Source organism: Diabrotica undecimpunctata, chromosome 1 (genome assembly GCF_040954645.1).
Source record: "Diabrotica undecimpunctata isolate CICGRU chromosome 1, icDiaUnde3, whole genome shotgun sequence".
Lineage (NCBI taxonomy): Eukaryota > Metazoa > Arthropoda > Insecta > Coleoptera > Chrysomelidae > Diabrotica > Diabrotica undecimpunctata.
In genome coordinates this window covers 41,077,602-41,102,199 of record NC_092803.1, presented here as the reverse complement: position 1 = coordinate 41,102,199, position 24,598 = coordinate 41,077,602, and the positions used below count along the sequence as shown (strand labels likewise).

Here is a 24,598-nt window from a genome sequence, read left to right as displayed (position 1 = left end):
ATTGTAGTAAGCATTCCAAGTAATTTTTCAAAAATATTTTAATCAGTATTGTCATTGACTCGTCTTTGTTTGAGAAAATCAATATCCGAAGCCAAGAAACTGCACGTTGTACTGGCGTTTCAAGATAAATCGCCAGACATATCGATACTAGGCAAGTGAAAATCCACATTGGATGAAAGAGTATAGGACACAATATCCCGAGAAGGTGAATGTTTTGGGCCGGCATTATAAATAATCAAATTGTAGGGCCATATTTTTTTGAGGAAATCTTAACTGCTTCTCGTTATCTAGAATTTCTTCAGGATTATCTGTTGCCACAACTGAATCAGCTATTACCAAATAGAAATGATTTGTGGTACCAACATGATGGGGCTCCCCCACACTACGGCGTTGAGGTACGAAATTACCTTAATAACGTTTTCCCAGGTAGGTGGATTGGTAGAAGCGGGCCCATCGAATTGCCACCAAGGTCTCCAGATTTGATTCCGTTAAACTTTTTTTGGATATTTAAGCAGAGTGTATCAAAATCTACCGAATAATGTAGAAGGGTTGAAGGAGCGCATCAGAACGGAAATTGCACAAATAGCACCTGAAGTCATCGAAAACGTTAGGAAAGAATTTATTGCCCATCTTTTACATTATATTATTGCTGAAGGACGTCAATGTGAACATTTTTTGTAATTTAATTGTATTTAAGTAAACATTTATTGTAAGTTAATTGTATTAATAAACCAACAGTTTTGGTTAACCCTGTAGAAATAAATATTTAAATTATTATATCGTTGCAAAGGCGATAAGGAGACCTTTCAAATGAGCTGTCGCGTGACCTCTGTTTGTATTTAAAAAAATCGTCGATTACGTCATTACGCCGACACTGATGACGTAATGTCCAACACATATATAGCAGTTGATAGCCATTCAAAAATTAAAATTGACGTGTTTTAAGATTTGTTTTAAAAGTCGTCTGTTTCTGAAATAATGAATTTATTCCATACATTTGCATCATACTGTATGTGGTACTTTTTGAATTTGAATTTTTGAAATTAAAGTTAAAATTTTTTTTTTAATTTCCACGTGGACGAAGTTTGTTCCCAAAAACTAGAAAAACTGAAAATTTAAGGAAATACATAAGGAAAAAAATAAAATATCAAGTAAATACAAAAAATCGTAGTATATTTTAAAGTAAAACATTACAAAAATGATTTTCACATGAAATACAAAATGGCGGATAAATATAGTGTATTTTAGTCATAATCACTGTCTGCATTATTTTGTTCTCGTGTAATAGCGTCGAAAAAAGGAAGATAAGCAGGAGGTACATATTTTTTTTTTTTTTTTTTTTTATAGCCCTTCTTCTATCCGAATTGTCGAATAAAGGCCTCTCCCATTTCTCGCCATTCATCCCTGTTGTGTGCTAGGCGTTTCCACATTGGTCCTGCGACTCTTTTGATATCGTCGCTCCAGCGCATTTGAGGTCTTCCTCTTGGTCTCTTCGCATCGTACATATTTTTTTACTATTGGTATAATACTGTTGTATTTATTGTATTCAAGTGGTTCTTTAAATGCCAATGGAATCGTATTTAGGTCTATGAATGTACCTGGGTTTTTAAATAAAGGGTAACAGGTTACACTAGTAGAATTGTGAGATTCTGTAACGCACACATTTTCTGGCATTGTAGAATCATAAATAAATATTCGGTACTTAGATATTGTAAATGGTCTTTTCTTGACAACTTGTGTAACACGCTCAACCACAAACTTTTTACCGCAGCTTTCTACCATAGAGTACCACTCTTCAGGCAGATATAATATTTCTTTTTTGCGCTTTTTTTGTTCTATAGTACTAAAGTCACGATCACATAGTAGAAAACTGTTACCTGGCTCTGGAAAATGATGCACTATTTTTAAAAATCGTTTATTATTAACTAAAACTGTTAACAAATGAACCTTTACAGCATTTTTGTTTTTCCCGGCGCAGTTGTCAGAAAATATATAAAGGGTTTTTACTTGGTCGCTTATATATTTTTTAATAAAATGCCATAAATACGAGATAGTCTCTATGCAACCCCTTTTTGATATAGTTTCATCTGACATGTAATTAACCGACTGATTTTTTTTGCGTGAATGGAATAGTTGATTAAATACCCAAATCTGCCGTGCATAAAATATCTCCCCTGTTTTTAAGACAGTGTTGTGAATTTATTAAAAGGTTCAATATTTATAACACTTACGGATTTAATTTATTTCTTTATTTATATTAACTTATCTTACAATAATTTATTATATCCGTACGTAACAAATTCGCGAGCGCGGGTTCAGAATTAACTGTCCCTCCATATAAAAATGTTGTATTTATATACGAAATCCTGATATACTGGAATAGTCGAGAACATCAAGTTGGAGAATTCACCATAATTTGAATCTAGACTTCCACCGAAATTTCTACAATAAAACAGAATAATTAGTCATAAAAGTTAGGCCAGTATATTTATCGTAACATTGCCCCCCTCTTAAAAGATGGTTCCTCCTGGAACCTTGTCGGGACTGGAACCGGAACTGTATGCTGGTATCGGCAACTGGACCCTCTTTTACAACTTCCAGTTGTATAAAAATGACAAGGGACGGTTTTCTCTCCGCACCAGTAACTATGCGGATTGCAACAGACTAACACCTGGACTTCGGTGTCTTTAAAGATCTCCTCCACCATATTTCGGATAACCTTCCAATCTAATTGGCGGCACTCCAACTTTGGCATGGCTAACTTTTGCACGTCGGACTCTAGTACGTGCTCTCTCAATTGAAGTAAGGCTTCCCATACATCTCGGTAGGTAGGTTGGTCACGGGCAGTGTCTTTTGTTACCAGGTAGAAAAGGTAACGTGATGCATCTTGGAGTTTCAAGGTTTTACCGGGAGCTGGCACCTGGCATTGAAGTTCTGCAACTCGACCAAACTTCCTTCGAAAGACGGATGCCAACCCTGGTGCGTCTTTGATACTGGCCGGGATGGTGAGGGCCAGCGAGTAGTCATCGGGGAGCGCGAGTAGATCTTGCTTTTCTTCAGTGGTAACACCATGTCTCGCTTTACCGGTACCTCCATAGGCACCCATGAATTCCTCAAACGTGAGGTCAGACACATCGTGGACTTGGTTTACTTCCACTTCTTCATCTACGTCGTGATCACCTTCGAAAGACGCCAGCCGGTTATGATGTACTATCATCGGCTTTCCCTTCGGAATCTTGCTTATTCGGTAGATGACATCGTTGATCTTCTCCATAATGAGGTATGGACCTTCCCAAAACTGCTGCAATTTGGGAGAACAACCTTTTCGCTTCTTGGGATTATACAGCCATACTTTGTCGTTCTTCTTAAAGCAACCCTTTTCGGCTTGTGTATCGTACCGTTTCTTCATTCGGTCGCTAGCGATCTGAAGGTGGGAACGGACCAACTCATGTACATCGTCCATTCTTCTTCGTAATTCGATCACATAATCTTCACCTGCTACATCTTCTCCAGGTCGACACCCAAACTCTAGATCACAAGGTAGTCGCATTTCGCGTCCGAATAGGACTTTCGCTGGTGTCTGGCCTGTTGATTCGTTAACAGCAGATCTGTAGGCCATTGTGAAGAACGGAAGGTATTGGTCCCAGTCTCGCTGATGATCGGACACCATCTTTGTCAAATATTTGCCAACTGTCCTATTCATCCGTTCTACCATACCATCAGATTGCGGATGATATGCTGTAGTTCTTGTTTTCTTCATGCCTAGTCTATCACATATTCCTTGGAATAGATCGCTTTCGAAGTTCCTGCCTTGGTCACTATGGATCTCCAAAGGCACTCCAAATCGGCTGATATATTCTTGGATCAACTTATCTGCAACGGTGGCGGCCTTCTGGTCTGGAAGTGCATAAATCTCGACCCACTTAGTGAAGTAATCCATTACTACCAACATGTACTTGCCCCCATTTTCACTTTCTGGAAATGGCCCTGCAATGTCCAAAGCTATTCTTTCAAACGGGCGTCCAACATTATATTGTCTCATAGGAGCTCTCCTTTTCCGGTGAGGCCCGTTACTCGTAGCACAAATAGTACATTTCTTACACCAGTCTTTTACGTCGTCGGAACTGGTCATCCAATAAAACCGTTCCCGAATTCGCTGAAGGGTTTTCCTTACACCAAAATGCCCTCCCGATGGACTGTCGTGTAACTGACGAAGTACTTCGGCTATTCTGCTCTTTGGGATCACCAACTGTCTTCTTTTCTTTGAACCGTCATCATTTTCCAGGACTCGTTTGAGCAAGCCATCTTCGATGATAAATGAGTCCCACTGGGCCCAATACGTCTTAACTACTGAGCATAGGTTTGATATTTCCTGCCAAGGTGGTCGACGGTTTTCCTCTTTCCATTTTCGGATTTTCTGTATAACTGGATCTCTCTCTTGTCCTTCCCTTATCTTAGTAGGCGTCCAGTCGTCGTTGACAATCGTCGTTCTTAGCACTGCTGCTTCCTTGGATTCCGTTTTGTTGCAGTGAGGACACTCTGCTGGGCATGGCCTTCTGGAAAGAGAATCAGCGTTTCTGTGGCTAACTCCGGCTCGGTGCTCAATCTTAAAATCGTATTCTTGGAGTCGTTCGATCCACCTGGCTATCTGACCCTCTGGATTCTTAAACTGCATCAACCACTTAAGGGCGGCATGGTCGGTTCGGATTAAAAACTTCCTTCCATAGAGGTATTGATAGAAGTGCTCTACTGATTTCACTACTGCCAGAAGTTCTCTTCTCGTGACGCAATAATTCCGCTCAGGTTTTGAAAGGACTTTACTAAAATATCCGAGGACTCGTTCCTGTCCTCCTTGAATCTGAGACAGCACTCCTCCAATTCCCACGTTACTTGCATCCGTATCTAAGATGAACTCTCCTTCTGGCAGTGGATACCCCAAAATTGGTGCTGTTATTAAATGCTTTTTCAACGTTTCAAAGGCATTTTGGCAGTCTATATCCCAGCGGTATTCTCTTGCTTCCTCTGTAAGTCGCGTTAATGGCTTAGCGATATCTGCCAACTTCTTAATAAACCTCCGGTAGTAAGTACATAGTCCAAGAAAACTTCTCACTTGATGTTTGTCAGTTGGTTTTGGCCATTCCTTAATGGAATCGATTTTTCCCTTATCCACGGCCACTCCTTCTTTACTGACTATATGACCCAGATAATTGACTTTACCTTGAAATAGCTGGCACTTTTTGGGGTTTAGCATCAATTGGGCAGCTTTAAGTCGATTAAAAACGTTTTCTAAATTCCTCAAATGATCTTCGAATGTCTCCCCCAAGACGATTATGTCATCTAAATAAACCAGGCATGTTTTCCAAGATAACCCTCTCAACACATTTTCCATAAGCCTCTCAAATGTCGCAGGAGCATTACAAAGTCCAAATGGCATAACGTTGAATTGCCACAATCCAGATCCTGTGGTGAAGGCTGTCTTTTCTTTATCGACTGGGTCCATTTCTACCTGCCAGTATCCAGACTTCAAATCTAAAGTAGAAAACAATTTACTTCCAGCCAATGTGTCCAATGTGTCATCGATCCGAGGCAGAGGATAACTATCTTTCTTGGTAACGTTGTTCAGCAAACGGTAATCCACACAGAACCTCGTCGTTCCGTCTTTCTTCTTAACCAGGACCACCGGAGAGACCCATGGACTCGTAGAAGGTTCTATCACCCCGTCTTTCTTCATTTCCTGAACAATCGTTTCAGCTTCCTCTCTCTTCGCCTGTGGTAATCGTCGAGCTGTTTGACGAATTGGCTTAGCATTACCAGTATCAATTTTATGCTTAACAACGGTAGTTCTTCCCGTCTTTCCTCCTTTCGGTACGAAAATATCACGATACTGCCGAAGAAATTCCCTTAATTTCCTTTTCTCCATCTGATTTAGAGACTGTCCTGCAACTGCAACCATTTGGTCGAATTTGTCGTTGGAATTATCAGATGTTGTCGCCTGACGAATTATGGATGTCACAGGTACACAAGTTCCTACTTTTGTCTCTTTCTTTATGGTCACTGGGTAGTCGTTGACATTGATAAGTCTCACAGGAATTTCTTTAGCCGAAGTCACCAATTCCTTTCCAATTATGATTCCACGGCCAACCTCATCGTCGTGGTTCCAAGGCTCCATCATAACAGGTCTCCCTTCGTCTACAATTCCCTGTAGTCGCGCTACTATGATCGTTTCGCTTCTCGCAGGCACGACTGTATCTTCTGTAATGGCTGCTTGCACAGTGTTGTCATTATGTGGATGGAGAAATACCTCCTCGTTGCCAACTTTGATTACCTTATTCTTAAAATCCAATTGGAATCCATGCATATTCATTACGTCCATTCCTAATATAACATCCTCTTCGATGTCAGCAACTATAACAGTATGGACAAACTTTTCTGCCCCAATTCCCAATTGTACCTGGATTTCTCCATGAATGTTGGCATTTTCACCTGTAGCGGTCCGAAGTCGTAACCTCGTTGGTAACAGTTTCTTTTGGCTGTTTATAACTGTCGGGCGTATAATGGTTCTGGTCGCTCCGGTATCCACCAACAACGTATGCTTTTTACCATTTATGTCTCCATCTACATATACACTATCTTCACGACATTTCAAAGAAGCTATTAGTATGAGAGGGTCTTTGGAAAAGTTTTGGGTCGAAGCTGCCCCCCTAAGGCTGACCCGTTCTAGTTTTCCTGATGGTGAGTTTCTTGATTTGCGTCGTACCTAGGGTGCTTACAGGAGCTTCGTACGTGTCCTATTTCGCCACAATTCCAGCATCTGATGGTCTTCGTTTTCTTGTATGTCATGCTTTTCATCATATTAACGAGCTGGTCAAGTTTATCTTCATCTCCTTCCTCTTTTACAGTCCTAACTTTACTGTACCCGCCAGAGGCCTGCGTAGCTGACTCGTATTCGAGGGCGGTGGATAGGACATCAACCAGCGTCTTGTGACGAGCTAATCGTAGTGTTCTCTGCATTTCATGATCACGAAGACCATCAATAAACGTTTGAACGGCCAATTTTTCCATCATGTCTTCGGGAGCTGTTGGATAAGCATATCGTACTAATCTGGCAATATCTACCTCATATTCTTGAAGAGCCTCATCTTTCTTCTGTCTACGATTTTTAAGCTGTGACTGATATACATGCTCCAAATGTTCGTGGCCATATCGCATATTTAACCTCTTCTTCAGTTGTTCGAAATCATCGGTCTCCTCTACGGCTATGGTCTGAAGCACATCTAAGGCATCTCCTCGAAGAGCGATAGTCAGGTTTACAGCCTTTTCTTTTTCAGACCATCCATTTGCTCTTGCGGCTGATTCGAACTGTTTCATGTAGTTGTTCCATGATGATTTTCCGTCGAAAGTTGGGACTTTAACATGAATAGAACCTCCACTTCCTTCAAATTTCGGCCGTGTCTCCAACTTAAATTTCGTCTCGTCTTCTTTTATCTCCACTGTAATCGGATTGTTACCTCTCTCTGCTGTCCCTGTTTCTTCCATCTTCCTTTCCATCTCTTTAATCTTTTCTTCGAAGGCCAACTTATCGGCAGCAACTTGGTTTTTTAGCGAAGACACTCTATCGTCAAGAGCAGATATTTCAGAAGTGACTTTAGAGATGTTAGCAGAAACTTTGCTTTCCAGAGAAGAAATCTCGTTAGAAACTTTGCTTTCTAAAGAAGCGATGTCGCCGGATACTTTGTTCTCCAATGATGCGATGTCGCCGGAAACTTTGGCTACATCAGAAGAAACTTTCGAAATCGACGAGAGGACAGCATCTTCAAATATATAAGTCTCTGGATCTAGTCCTTCTTCTAGCAAAGCGTTCTTTAGTCGTTGGACTAACTCAGCCTTTTTTCCGGTAGAAGCTAATTCTCTGTCTTCAAGATGTCTTCTTAAATTAGTCACTGTCAGCTCATAAATCGTAGCCATTTTCACAATTTATTTTATATTCACTTGTATTATTATTATAAGTCTAATTTATGTTCGATCTCACTCTGACACCATTTGTTGTGAATTTATTAAAAGGTTCAATATTTATAACACTTACGGATTTAATTTATTTCTTTATTTATATTAACTTATCTTACAATAATTTATTATATCCGTACGTAACAAATTCGCGAGCGCGGGTTCAGAATTAACTGTCCCTCCATATAAAAATGTTGTATTTATATACGAAATCCTGATATACTGGAATAGTCGAGAACATCAAGTTGGAGAATTCACCATAATTTGAATCTAGACTTCCACCGAAATTTCTACAATAAAACAGAATAATTAGTCATAAAAGTTAGGCCAGTATATTTATCGTAACAACAGGTACAGGTAGATTTTGTTGGAAGTCAAAACAGATTGTTTCAATAGATGGGTCAACTTTTGCCAGCTCTGTTTTTTCTTTAAGATCATCATAAAACGCTTGCGCTTTTCGCAAGTGAAGTTCTTTTTGAACTTCCAACCTTTTCTTTTCTTCCTCAGTTGAGGCACATTCTATCTGCACTTTCAATGCATCGCAAGTTGAGCACGTGTCAGTTCTTGGATATCCAAAAGACAGGTTAAAATTAAAAGTGTATTGTTCTGACTCATACTTCTGCAAGTAAAGTTCATGCATTCTTTTTACGTTAAGATCGACTGGAAGGAACTTTATTGAGACTCGTTACGAGAATAATGGGACTTTCTCCTTCCATCGTTGTCACGTAGGTTTCCAGTAGCTCGAAAATTTAAAATTCTTTGAACACGACTTTTAGTAATAACGTGCATATTACAAAATGCAGTGCGACAAACTAAAAAACTTTTTGTTCCTACTTTCATATGGTACTTATATGAAAATTTTTTTGTTTTGGTAATGGTAGCCTTTCTCCTTCTATAATTGGTTTCAAATGAGTGTAGAGTAATAAATCATGAAGTGTCATAAAATTTGCCTGAATTTCGGTGTCGTCATGGGCGTAGGCAAATGGACGGATGTCAACTTCGTCGTCAAAAATTGATGTACCTCAAAATATCATATTTTGGATATTTTGTGATAACCAATTTTATTTAATTTTTCGATTAACTTATTCTTCAAACTCGTATTCCATTATATGGTCATTAAAGCTAATTACATTTTTATTTATAAAAACAAATTCACTTCCTTACTGAACGAATAAAAGCATTAGAAGAAACTGATAAGGGTATGACGCACCTCCTAATATTACTAAGAACTAAAATAAATCAACATGAAGACTAATAACGCGTAATGAGGTTTTACTTACACTTTCATTATAATCCCTCTTTTATTTTATTATTATCATTCGACATTCGAGTTAGTAATTGTTGCTACACCAATTAAACGTACAGTAATATTGTGATATAGAAATAGTGAAAAAGTTATAAAATGGCGACATTTACTCCAAAGAAAAGAGGTGTAAAAAATTCTCCGCTATCTGTTAGTGAAAAAGTTATAATTTTAAATGTATATGATTGCATAAAACACGATCACCCTAGTTTGTCTGTGCAAGAAAGTGTTGAGCGATGTGCCCGAATGACTGGAATTGGACAGTCCACGATTTTTAAATTATTGCGAGAAAGAAAGATATCAGGCCAGTTAAGTCCATGCAAGAGAAAATCAGGAAGACCAATAAAAATCTTAGGTGAAGACACCAAACGTGACATTCGAAGAAAAGTTCATTCGTTTTATTTTAAAAAGGAAATACCCACCCTTGACAAAATACTAATGGAGATAAGCCAAGATAACGATATTGTGGATAAACGTGGATAAACGAAGGTTATATAGTCCAAAAAATGTGGCAAGATAAAAATGTAACAAGTGCTCGCCAAGCTTTCATAGAAGGCCTTTCGACGGGTATTAAAGTGCCTTCGGGAAAAGGGAAGAGGCTTATAATTGCTCACATTGGAAGCGAAGAAGGATTTTTAAAAGAAGGTTTGTTAAGCTTTGAGTCGTGTCGGACGGGAGATTATCATGAGGACATGAATTCGGATGTCTTCGAAGACTACTTCGGGGAAATGTTAAAATTTCTTCCAGCTGATTCGGTCGTGGTTATGGATAATGCAAGCTACCATTCAAGGCGCATAGAGAAGGTACCAACTTCAGCTTGGAGAAAGCAAGAAATTATTAACTGGCTGTCAAATAAAGGTATTCAGTTTGAGACGAATTCAATAAAAAAGGAACTACTAGCCGTAGTAAAACAACATAAATCTCGCTTCATAAAATATGCCGTAGAAGATGTAGCAGAAAAGTATGAAGTAACTGTGCTACGCCTACCGCCATATCATTGCGAATTAAATCCCATAGAACTTATATGGGCACAAGTTAAAGGATATGTTGCAAGGCACAATACCACATTTAAAATGAAAGATGTCAAGGTATTGTTTGATCAAGCCATTATGGAAATCACATCAGAAAACTGGCAAAAAGCAATCCAGCATGTTTTAAAAGAGGAAGATAAAATGTGGGAACTGGACAACTTGGTAGATCAGGTGGTTGACCCTATAATTATAACACCAGGGGATGATGACAGTTCTTCGGATGAAGACTATAGTGATGTAGAATTGTAATAACGTATCCAGTAAAGTTTTTGTAGTTTTTGTGAATAAATTGATTTAAACTCCCCACTTGAAAAAGTGTTTCAATATGTAAAGTTCATTCGTGTGTGTTTGTGAGTATTTCCCGATTTCGGTTCGTATATATTTTATTGTTACATTTTATATTTTTTTAATAACACTGTTCTGCTGTATTACATTTTTATTTCCTTTAATATGATTTTTAAGAATGCATATTCTTTTGTCAATTAACCCACTAGCGCGCCTCTGGCTCAGTGTTTATCTGTCGATAACAATGGACTAAGCCCTTCAAACAGGGTGATACCTACCTGCTCTTTATGAAACGACAGAATTTTGCAATGCGGACGGAATTTATTGACGGATTATTGACGGATTACCCTGTAGCGCTTTTGAATACTTCATGAGATTTTATTACTCTACACTCATTAGAAATAGATTATAGATACTTTTTTCACATCCAAAAGCGCACCTAAATAGCTATCCTGAATATTTTTATCCCCCATTGTATAAAATTTTGTAAAAATTTCTTCTTTTGCCAGCTCTGTAAAGTTATCGAAACACTCATTCTTACATGTGCATCTAGGTCCCTGTCTTTTCTGAGGAATAACTATTCCCTTCGTGGTGATGTACTGCTGACCACTATATCTTGAAAGCTTACACCTGTTTCATTTCCACCCTGAAGGTAAACGCTTTCGTTTTTTTGACCTTATGGATTCATCAGTTTTGGTATTATCTAAAAAAAACGGGTGTGGCAGTCCGGTGGGACTGCCGGTAGAAGTTATACTTCTATACACGCGTTCGCCATTACAAATTTATATGTGAGTCAATCTGCACAATCATTACATATGTAATGTTATAGGTAAGAGAGAGCAGAAAGAGAAAAAAAATTAGGTATATAGGTATATAGTGCATCGTTTGCTGTATATAAACATTTGACCTGTAATAGGAGTATAGTAAATGAAGGATTGAATCAATATTTTAATGAAAATATATATTTTTATTTTCATATATGTATAAAAGGAGTTGAATGCAAAAAAATTTTTTTACATACTCTGCAGTAAAGTTCATTGTTTATTTTGTTATTAATATAAAAATACAATACAATACACTGCAACATAATTCAATATAATAATACAATACAAATTAAAATGCAATATTTATAAGTATTTACAAATGACAATTTACATAACTTACTTACGCATATTATGTTTAATTTACCATGATAATAATATTAATAAAAAAATAATAATATTAATAAGTATTAAATATATTTATAAAAGGAATATTTTTATTCTCGAGAAAGAAAATATATCTTCTGTCTCTCTCTTACCTATATAGAAGTATAACTTCAAAAAATGTTTGTGGAAAATAAAAACAAAAAGGTAACAACTCGGATTATGGTGTAAATTTTCATTTTATTTTAAAATTTAGCATTTTTGCGTATATTACATGTATTTAATAAGATTACGTGAAGTTTTTAAATATTTCAAAAATAAAAAAGGAAATTCATATTGGGATTCGAACTCATACCAGCGTATGAACCAAACACGTAAAAAATTTGCCAATTAGACATGACACTAACGAATTTTAAAATTGACAGTTTTCGGTCATACAGTGATTTATTGTAATTATTATTCTGAAATCTAATCATAAAATAATAATAAAATCATAATTTAATAAATAATACAAAACATATCACATAAATAATAATATGAATATATATATATATATATATATATATATATATATATATATATTATATATATATATATATATATATATATATATATATATATATATATATATATATATACAAAAGGAACATTTTTATTCTCGAGAGAGGAAGAGAGAGAAAATATATCTCCTGTCTCTCTCTTGCTCATTATCTTACATATGTAATGATTTCACCGATTCACTCCCGTACAAATTTCCAACGTGGAGCGCGCGTATAGAAGTATAACTTCAAAATTAACAAAATATATAGAGAGCAAGGTAAAACCCAAAAATACGTCTAAAATTGTACTCGTAAAATTATTAAGTTTTTTTCTGTTTTTGTTTTTTTATTAACCCCCGATGTAAAACGGAGTGGGCTTATAATTTATTTTAATGTGTGTAAGTGTGCAGTGTGTATCTGTCTGTGTCATCGTAGCTCCTAAACGGATAAACCGATTTTGCTTTAGTTTTTTTAATTTGAAAGATCATTTAGTCGAAAAGTGTAAAATAACTACCTATTGTTAGTCCTGATTCAAGAAATTCGGTTCAGCCATTTAGAAGTTATGAACGGTTAAATAAATGCATGATTATTACCTTCATTATTTTCGCTCCTGGAGGAATCGCTTTCTGCAGTAATATGACTGTTTTGGAACTCACATCTGTTGCTTGTGATTCCTGAACAACTAGGGGTAGCTGGTTCTACTTCTATAAAAACCATTAAACAACCTTAGATAAATAACTAAATCCAAAAAAGAACCAAAATACTTACCCCCTGTATTATTCCGGCCAGTATCACTTTCGAATACATAATCAGGATCATCATCACTATTTACACCAAAAGGATCACTTTCGCTGCCAGAAACACTCTCAAAACTACTCATCTTTAACAAGTTTAATATTCGTATCAACACCACACAAAAGTAGGGTCAGCTCTTACTACCTGTTGGGGGCAAAAACCGGTCATGTGTAGTACCTAGCTGCTTTTTGCGATCAATAGAAACGTTTTTCTCAATAAAATTACAAGCCGCTTGGTGCAAGAATGGGTCACGTAAGGATAGACAACAACTATACATTATACGTGAACGGCTCATGCATCAAACGATGCGGAGTATTTTTTTGAGTCAAAATAAGCGAAAATCTCATTTTTGGAAAGAATGGTCTTTAGACGGTTTTTACACCAAGCCCTACAATTATTTACCGCAATTATTTAAAAATTTGCTTTTTTTATTAAATTTGGCAGTGCAATTTAGTATTGTATTTAAATGGCTCGGAGCGAAAGGGTTGTGACTTTACAAGTATAACCTGTATTAGAGTTCTTTACTTCCACATTAGTAAGCCTCCATACTTAATCTAGACTAGGAAGCTTAAACAGGTTAAAAATAATTTTTTCTGTTATATCGCTTTTAAGCTTCATATTTATAGGTATTACACTGGTTGGCAACTTGAAGTTCAGATATTTTCTCTTGAGAGCTGGAGAAAGTAAATAGACCTTACACTGCGTGGATCCTAGGCTCCTCAAGAATTTCTCTCCAGTTGTCCCTATCCATCGCCTTCCTCCACCAAGCACGTATTCCATATTTATCATGTCTTCATCGATGTTATTAAGGAACCTTGTTCTGGGTCTTTCTCTTCTTCTCTGATCAATGGGTCTATCAAGGAGCGTTTTTCTAGCTGGGCCATTTTGTTCCATCCTCATTTCATGTCCTATCCACCTCAAACGTCCTATCTTAATATATTTCTCCACACTCCATTGTCATTTACTGCTCTAAAGATTCTCCTTATTACTTTTCTTTCGAAACATCCTAACATGTTTTCATTAGTTTTTGTTAGAGTCCAGCTCTCTGAACTATATGTTAGGACTGGGCGTATTGTTCTTTTGTAGAGTTTTACTTTTGTATTTCTCGATATAATTGTGGATTTCCGAAGGAGATTGAGCCTAAATTGGCATCGATTGACAGTGCAAATGCTGCTGTTTATCGGTAAGATAGTTTCGAAACAAATTCAGATTTCTGCTTTAATCTGGAGCCTTCTAAAAATTGCAAGGCATAGCCAGACGTTGATAAAGATGTTAACCCATTAGCGCTCAGTGGCAACTTTAGTTGCCAGTGACTTTCAACACCCGTAAAATCTCTTGTGTATTGTGTGTGACCTATTTTTAAGTGGTATATAATTTTTAGCGTGTCCACATGTATTTATAACCTACAAATTTGCTTGTAAACTTGTTAGGTACTCGTTAGTATTTATTTCAATATTAGAGTTTTGCAGCAACCAAACTTAGTCCTAAAAAATGTAAGTATTTTTTAGTTAATTTATAATATTTTGTGTTCATACTCAATTCATTTTAAACCAAAGGTTTATTATATATACTGATCTAAGAAAATTAACTGTTCATTGAATTATAACATAATTATGGTACCCTAAATTCACGTTGCAACTTTAGTTGCCAATGAGCACTAGAATGATTTATTTTTTTCTTTTAGGTCTGAAGATAATACGTTTAGCGTAGATGAAATTATGAAAGCTTGTGAAGAAAATTACGGATCAAGTTTTTTTAGAAGAATCAGGTCTGTAGGAATAGTTCCTCCTATAGAATCTGCTGAAGCTGATACAGACGAAGATTCAGATTTATCAGATGACGAAACTGAAGGAAATCCAAATCATTTACCAGGTAGAATCCTCAGATCAGAAGCGATTGTTGAGTTGGATGAGGAAATTGTTGAGAATCATTCAAACAGTACAGTAAATATCTGTTTGGATGAGAAAAATATTGATTTGTCACAGACAGGTACTTCAAAACCTATTGGAAATAAAAAGCGAAAAGTAATTGCATCTTCAAACAGTGTTTGGTCTCAAAATAAAGAAAACAGTTGGAATTTACCTGCCGTTACTATACCCTCTGGACCATCGACTATGGAATTTTTGAAAAACTCAAGTAAATTCTCCACTTCAAGCTTTCAAATGCTTTTTTACTGATACTCTAATTGAACATATCATTACACAAACTAATCTTTATGCCGGACAAAAGGGAGTGCATAGTTTAAATGTAAGTTATGATGAAATTTCTGTCTTCTTGGGAATAATCTTATTATCTGGTTACCACCAACTGCCGAGTAAGCGGATGTATTGGCAAAATGAACCTGACTGCAAGGTAGCTATAGTTGCAGAAGCAATGCGAAGACGTCGATTTGAGGATATATTACGGTATCTCCATCTAAATGATAACTCGCAGATAAACACTGACAGGTTTTACAAGGTCCGCCCTCTGTTTGATTATCTAAATAATTCATTCAAGCAAGTACCAGTTGGAAATTCAGTTGCTATAGATGAGAGCATAGTCCCGTATTATGGACGTCATCCTACAAAACAATTTATACGGGGCAAAACTATTCGTTTTAAGTTTAAATTGTGGGTTTTAGCAAGCCCTAATGGATTTGTGTCTCATGCTGAACCATACTGCGGTGCACATACAAAGCTTCCTGATACGGGAATCGGACAAGGAGGAAATGTAGTACTAGGACTTGCTGAATATGCCAACCTTCCTAGCGGGACTAAATTATATTTTGACAATTTATTCACTTCTGTGTCCTTACTTGAAGAACTGTCTAAACGAGACTTGGGGGAACTGGAACATTGCGAGAAAATAGAATAGCAAAGTGAATGAATTTACCTCCGAAAGAATCTTTCAAGAAATGTGATAGAATGACGACACATTCCACATCTAATGGAAAGCTAACAGCCATTAGATGGAATGACAATGCTGTTGTAACAGTATTATCAAACTGCCACACAGAAGTGCCGTTTAAAAATGTTCAGCGGTTTAGTAAACGTGAAAAAAAGAAGATGATGATTAAAATGCCTGATGCCATTTCCCACTATAATTCTAATATGGGAGGTGTTGACCTAAATGATCAGTTCACTGCTCAATATAGATGCAAAATTCGCAATAAAAAATGGTGGTGGCCACTCTATGCTTGGTCTGTGGATGAATGTTGTGTTCAAGGTTGGCTTCTATATAGGCTTCTAGGTCACGAATTATCATACTTGTAATTTAGAAGACAAGTAGTATTACAGCTTCTTACAAAATATGGTTGTTCTCCAACTAAACCCGGGCCGCATACATCGTTTTCCACTTCCGCTGTTTTGGAAGATCTAAGAACGGACAAGAAAAATCACATTATCGCGAAAGGAGACTCAAAGTACCGCAGATGTAAAATGTGTCAAAGAAGAACAACATACTTGTGTAATAAATGTAATGTACCCCTACATGTGACTTGCTTTGAAACTTTCCATAAATAATTTCCATAATATGTATCTCTAGTTTTGTTAAATCACGATTAGTTTTTAATACATTTCTATTACATAGAAAATTTTTGGTTATTACCAAACCGTAAGCGCTCAGTGGCAACTAAAGTTGCCACTCATTTTGACAACCTTTTAACAGACCTTGATTTTTTTATGTATTTTTTAGTAAATATGTAACACTATTTGTAATAAAATCTATAAAAAAATTTACAACTTTCAAACTTTTTTAGTTCTGAGCACTAATGGGTTAATAGAGACATGGGGAATCTAAAATTTGCATTCCACGACATGTCTCCTCAACTAAGCAGAAATCCTTAACGAATTTGTTTCTTGTACTCATACAGAGTAGATCCGAATAAAATGAAAAAGACAGAAAAGATTTGATTTCACGTTCAAAGCGTCTATGTATCTGTTGATACGTATTTCGACTTAATAAGTCTCATCAGAACAGTTATTCATAGCCGTTCTTAACGTGAAAAATAATCTTCTCTGTCTTATTAGGAAGCAATAATAAAATGGCTTCGTTTTAGACGCAATAGCGACATCTGATAGAAAAATCGGTAAGATAGTTTCGAAACAAATTCAGATTTCTGCTTTAATCTGGAGCCTTCTAAAAATTGCAAGGCATAGCCAGACGTTGATAAAGATGTTAATAGAGATATGGGGAATCTAAAATTTGCATTCCACGACATGTCTCCTCAACTAAGCAGAAATCCTTAACGAATTTGTTTCTTGTACTCATACAGAGTAGATCCGAATAAAATGAAAAAGACAGAAAAGATTTGATTTCACGTTCAAAGCGTCTATGTATGTCTTTTTCATTTTTTTCATTTTGCTGCTGTTTATCTTTGCGGTAGTATTATTTTCAGTGCTAAGGAGCACTCCCAGGTATACATATTCGTTCACTGCTTCGATGACGTCGTTTTCTATAACAAGTAGTCGTAGGATTTGTGGTTTCGTGCTTATTTTCGTATCCTTCATTTTGTTGGTGTTAATTATTAAACCCATTTTTGTAGCTGATTCAATTAATGCTTCAAACACCTCTCGTACAGCGTTTTACGTTCTCCCAACAATATTAATATCATCAACATAGGCAAGGATTTGAACTGATTTATTATATATTGATCTACATAATGGTTGTGATTTGTGCATACATATTACTTTTTCCAAAGCCAGATTCAACAGCATACAAGCGAGAAGGTCTCCCTGGCGCAGCACATTATTTGTTTTAAAAGGTTCCGACAGTTCAGCTGTCCCAAGTAGAAACACTGTAAGCTCCAATTCGAAAATGGTTCACCAGAGCAGGACACGTGGAGGACTCAACTTTTCAATTTTCTATTCTGTTTAAAATAAAAGTGAACATACATTAATATGGCATGAAATACTCTTGTTGTTTAGTAAATATTTTTATATCTGTATTTTCCAAATAAAACATACAGTGTTTTATTTGGAAAACCTAAAAATATAAAATAAAATATCCCAATTTGTAAAGATATTAAGTAATACAAAATATAGTTTATTCACGTTAATTTAACAAATATATAAAAAAATTGCTTTAAAAAGCCAAAATGATCTTCTGTTCTCAGGCATCAAAGGAATAAGTTTCTGTATTATTTCATCTTTTTTGCTTTTACGTATACGTCGTACGTTGGTATTCTGCAGAAATTTTGACACCACGAACCTTACTTCACAGGAATTCAAGCTCGTGATAGTTTTCATCTTCGAAGTTGGTTTTTAATTTAAGGAAGCTAGAGCCTCGTGAAAAGTTAGCTTCTACTATGCGTTTTATTAAAATATTTTCAAAGGATCATTTTCATCTCCCTTTCGAGGTTGCCCCTTCTTTTTTGGCCATTCGAATAAAGTTTGTACTTGAAGTACATTTAATTTTTTTCGTGATGTTCTTATAACAGACGTTGGGTTGTTCGTGGTAGTCATATTCCTTGGTCATGTGGTGAGATATTAATATAAGTACTTAATGCATAAAAATCCCAAAAGAATACTTATTATTATACTTATAATACTTATTATAAACACTGCAGCAGTTTTTTTAGAACCAATGATGCTATTTGGTATGAGACGATCTTTTATGGAATGTATTGACAATTGAAAATGGTGGACATATCGAACACTTACTTTAATCGAACAAGTTTAACGTTATTAAGTCTAACTATTTCTTAATTTGGTTTAATAATAAAATATTTTGATTATTACTTTAATTTAATACAAAACGTAAAATGTTTGATGTAAAATCCAATTATTCTGTTATTTTGTCAAGTCCTACTATTATATCCTGCTAATATATTTATTTTATTTAATATTTCGTTAACTATTAACTTTATGGAAGGCATTTTATACCAAAATTCAGAAGTATTGATGTTTTTGTCTAATTTTCTTTCGTTGCCTGGAGTAATTGCGTTAAATCTGAATTATATAGTGTAGTTGATTTGTAAAATGCGGTTATCTCGAAAACTGTCGAGTTTTGAAGTTATTAACAAGTATACCTTTTTTTTGGTAAAATAATGTATCTTTAATATTTTTTTATCACAAACACCGGTAACTTAAAAAGAAAAAAAGTTAAGTGCAAATGTATGCCACATATGTGGCGCCCTCTATCAGCTACATTAAAGTATGCATCAGATTATAATTTCTGATGATCAATAGTACCCAGTTATGAATTTTTATACATAAATGTTCACAAAAATGAAAGTTATAGTGAAAATTTTTAATTTCCACTTTAACACCTTATATCTTTCTTAATATCAACATTTTATTAAAGCAATTTGACTTAAATCGCAATATTTTAAAGTGTAGAATCTATGGTTTCTTTTTGTACAATTCTTAAGGACCACCCTGTATATCCAAAAGTGCGATAAAAGTGATTTTGAAAAAAAATAGATAGTGTTTCTACTTGGGGCAGCTGAGTTCCCTCCGGATTCATACTGTACATTCAACTTTTTCAAGAGTTAGTTTTGTTATTTGATATTCCTAGCTCTTTCATCGCTTTAAACATTTCTCTCGTATTGTATTTTCACATGTCTCTAGTTGATATTTTCCTCTGTTCTTAGAGCATTTAAAGATTCTCCGTTTTTGTGTATGGTGCAAAGTATTCCAATAATTATGGAGAGATTTCTGTGTCCATATTTCTTTTATGAGCTGCTATAGTGCCATAATTTTATTGCCATAAATTAAAAATAAGATCGGATTATTCGTACCACCTCGCTAAACTAGACAAATACGAACATATCATGTAATATTTCGTAGATTCAATTATGCACTCTTTTCATTCATACATAGAGTTTTCAGGCTAACTAACTCCCTTTATGATTTACATCTGATTGACAACTCCACCAGTCGTTTTAAAAGCCACTTTGTAGGATTAATATTTAAGTGATACATGTGTAATTATTTTTATGTTGTTTTTTATTAAATTGTATTGTTTTCTTTTTGTTTAAATAATCTTTTTTATTTTAAAACGTTTTTGTCTTGTTTATTTTTTTTTAATTTAATATTATATTTTGTACTGTTATATGCTATATTTATCTTTATATTTAGATTGTGTCAAATTTAGTATATTTCCGATATATTTTTGACGAAAAATATATGATAGTTTTTATTTTAGGCTTTCCCCAAGAGGAGAACACATTGGAAAGTATTAAAACAATACATGTATATACATGTAATAAAGAACAACGTAGGAGTCAATCTGTTGAAAAAAATACATTAAAATGTGAAATTTGCGTTAAGCAATTTATCCATAGAAGTTCATTAAATAGACACATGAAAATTCACACTGGAGAAAACTCACACAAGTGTGAAATTTGTTTTAAGCAATTTAGTGATGCAAGTTCTCTGAAAAATCATTTTAGTATGCACACTGGAGAAAAACCTTACAAGTGTGAGACTTGTGTTAAGCAGTTTTCTCGACTACGTCATATGAAACGACATATGATATTGCACACTGGAGAAAAACCTTACCAGTGTGAAATTTGTTTTAAGCGGTTTACTCGTTCACATGATTTGAAAACTCATTTGAGAATGCACACTGGAGAAAAACCTTACAAGTGTGAAATATGTGTTAAGCAGTTTACTCAGTCTAGCACTTTGAAACGCCATATGCGATGGCATACTGGAGAGAAACCATACAAGTGTGAAATTTGTTTTAAGCGGTTTGCTCGTTCACAGGATGTGAAAATTCATTTGAGAGTGCACACAGGAGAAAAACCTTACAAGTGTGAAATTTGTTTTAAGCAATTTAGAGAACAAAGTCATTTAAAAAAACATTTGAGATTGCACACTGGGGAAAAACCTTACAAGTGTGAAATTTGTTTTAAGCAGTTTTCTCAAACAGGTCATCTGAGTACACATAATTTGAAATTCCACAGGGAAGAAAGATCTTAACGTATGACTTTGTTTTAAAATGTTTTCTTAATTGAAATTTAATTGCACATATTCAAGCTTACCCACATATCATATTTTATACCAGTGATTTAAAAAATATATTGGTTGATGCACACTAGAGAGGACATGTTAAGATTAATGTTATAAAAAGATGTTGATATTATTTAGAGCAGTTATTTATTTGCCAGAAATATTCAGATAATTGAAAAAACTAATTAGATCGCGATTAATTATTTTTAATGGCGACAATGTAAGGACTTAATTTTTTTGTGCATGTCACTTTTTGAGGATAAATTATCTAGAATTTGGCACCAATTTTCGTTATTAAATGAAAAGGGCTTTGTTCAAGTTGGATTAATCTGTATTATAAAAACAATAGATCTATTTTAATAAACATATTTTATGTGTCTCAAAATGAATGTAACAAAAATTGAAATATTAAAAATATCTGAGAAATTGTACATTTTATTCATATATCTAACCTCTGTTAGTTCTGCCACTTTGATAATAATTATGATAAAAGTGATTTGATCTTGGTTTGCTAGAGAAACTTTATGTTGATCATGGCTTCATCTGGATCAGCAAGTCCATATCAGCCAATTTTTCTTCTAACATCAGGCTATGAGGTTACTGCCTGCATATCTAAGATTTGTAATTATTTTGCCAGGTATCGTTATTTTGCCATTGATCACATATTAATATCTAAGCGGTGGGCAACCTCCGTAACAGATGTTAGAACTTATAGAGGCGCAAATTGCGATTTGGACCATTTCTTAGTTATATCGAAGATAAAACAAAGAATATCAATGGTAAGAAAAGAGAAAGGCGCCAAACAAAGAAAATGGAATACATATATGTTTAAAAATCCTAAAAAGAAGAATGAGTACCAGCAGAAAATAAAAGTAATATTAAATGAAAGAGGAGAACAAAACAACATTGAAGAAGAATGGAATATCATCCAAACGACAATTAAAAATATGGCAAAGGAAACATTAGGTGAAACCTCAAGCAAAAGAAACGAGGAATGATTTGATCAAGATTGTCAACAAGTAATAAATAGCAAAAATATAGCTAGACAGAAATGTCTACAAAGGGATTCCCGATCGAATAGAAAGGCATATGAAGAACTCAGAAAAGATGTAAAGAAAATATGCAGAAGGATATACGCTGCGGAATCTAAGCCGCAGATTCATTTTAGAATTTTAAACTGCTGCGTTAGCCTTTTTGTTTTCTGCACACCGAGCCGGGGATCGAACTGACATCTCTCGTATTGAAGCGAAGGAGAAGCCAGCCGCCCAGCCCGCTTGGCTAATCCGATCGACTTACTACAACAAATTATAGATTATAATAACAGAAGAGAGACTAGAAAATTTTACAAGGAAACCAAGCAATGTACCCAAGGATACATGACAAGATCAACAGTTTGCAAGGACAAAAATGGGGCAATTATCAGCGAGAAAGAGGAAATAATGAAAAGGTGGAAGGAGCATTTTCAAGAACTGTTAAACCCAGAAAAAGAACAAAACTAAGATGAAGATAATTCACCACACAGCAGAAAAACTAGTTGAGCAACCAACATTGGAAGAAACGATAAACGTCATAAAACATCTAAAAAATAACAAAGCACCTGGCACAGATGGAATAACTGCATAACTGATAAAGAATGGTGGACATGCGCTATGGAAGCGTATCCATAAACTAATCGACCGCATATGGACACTAGAAGTCATCCCAGAAGATTGGAAAGTAGGAATCATACTTCCTATGTACAAAGGGGGAGACAAACGACTCTGCAAAAATTATAGGGGCATAACAGTTTTAAATGTCATCTACAAGATATTATCAGGAATTATAAGCCGCCTGGAATCGTTTTCGGACGAGATTATTGGTGAATACCAATGTGGCTTCAGACCAAAGAGGTCAACTGTAGACCAAATACATATGTTAAGAGGTATACATGAAAAATGTGTTGAATATAACATACCTATTTACAACTGATTTCAAACAGGCGTTTGATGGAGTAGATCGACAAAAGATGTTAAAGCAACTATCTATGTTAGGGATACCCAATAAGTTGATTAAACTTATAAGAATGACTCTGGAGGGTTCCAAAGCTATGGTGAGAATAGATGGAGATATGACGCAGGCCTTTGATATTGAAAATGTTAGACAAGGGAATGTCTTATCAACAACACTTTTTAATCTAACTTTAGAAGCTGTTGTTAGAAAACTGGATAAAACGGCTGTATTAATACAAGATCTATGCGGATGATGTTGCCATAATAAGCCGCAACAAAAGGGTATTAAGCGAAAAAGTTATAGAACTGAAACGAGAAGCTGCTACGTTTGGTCTATATATAAATGAAAGCAAAACAAAATATCTTGAGTGCACAATATCGAAGGAACATGAGAATCTGAAGGTAGACAACCATACCTACAAATATGCCTTCACTTTTCCCTACCTAGGCTCAATAATAAATGGCAACAACAACATCAGTCAAGAAATACAAGCACGGATTCTTAGCGGTAATAAGTGCTTTTATGCATACAAAGACCTAATGAAAAGTAAGTTACTGAATCGTGGGTCTAAGCCATGGACGTATAAATAAAGATGGACTGGGCATGACCTGCACTCTGTTCACCTAAATTTGAAGTCGAAAAGTTTATAGGCGCGGGGAAAGAGACGAGGTGATAGACTGTGACATTTCCCGTTCAGTCAGCGGCGTACCTTCCAATAATTGAAAGGTATTTGAAACACTTTTTTCATTTGAATAAATAAAGACTATTGGTTTGATTGCTTTTATTTTTAGTATCGTAAACATATAAAATATTTCGAATAAGTGAGAAACAACGAACGATGAATAGTTTTAATTTTCAGTGTATAGAAATATATTTATAAAAATTGATTTACACAAAAAAATAAAGATTTAGTAAATAAAATCGCGAAGTACTTTATATAATATTTTATTTAAACTAAAATAATACACAAGCAAGAAAAAGTTTAATGATTTAATATTTTTCAGTTTAATATTTTTCAATGAATTTGTAATTAATACATTGACTAAATTTTTAATTTTCTTATTAAAAATATTTTGAGTTTTGTCTAAAAATCTGAAATATTTTTCCGCAATTTTGCAGATTTCAGTGACTAAAACTGATGAGTTTGTTAAACTCTTATATTCTTTTCTTCGTTGCAATGTTGAAAGAGATTGCTCATTTTCAATCAGACGAAGACACTTTGGACATGTTAATATATTTTTTAAGCTTTTGATACATATCCTGCTATATAAGTGACAATATCTTGAACGTAGTCTGTCAAATCCCAAGCCGTGGAATTATTGAAATTTGACATCCGAATGTCTTCCTTCAATTGCCTCTCAAAAGAAATATATTCATCAGTCCTATAATTGTCATCTAGATTATTATTTACTGTCACTCTATTACTACTACAAATCAATATTGATGTGGAATCAAGATTAACTGCATCACCAGTGTTCCCAGCTTTGATTTCGGTATGCACAATTATTCTTTTATAAGCTGCCTCAATTTGTCTTGCAGATGGATTATTATTAAAACCCCCTCTGCTCCTTAT

General features: G+C 35.0%; 1 protein-coding gene across 2 annotated transcripts in view; it reads left to right on the top strand.

Annotated features, from left to right (window-relative positions):
• The window catches only part of LOC140448407 (uncharacterized), a 32,554-nt gene extending 10,818 nt beyond the window's left edge, over window positions 1-21,736 (top strand). The window contains exon 3 of one of the 2 annotated variants that reach the window (XM_072541492.1): window positions 20,228-21,736. Coding sequence is in view for 1 of the 2 variants with exons in the window: in XM_072541499.1 (XP_072397600.1) it covers window positions 20,228-21,006 (779 nt within the window). In the remaining variant the exon portion in view is untranslated. The remainder of the gene's footprint in view (window positions 1-20,227) is intronic. The other variant, XM_072541499.1, reaches the window with a different exon arrangement.
• The last annotated feature ends 2,862 nt before the right edge of the window (window positions 21,737-24,598 follow it).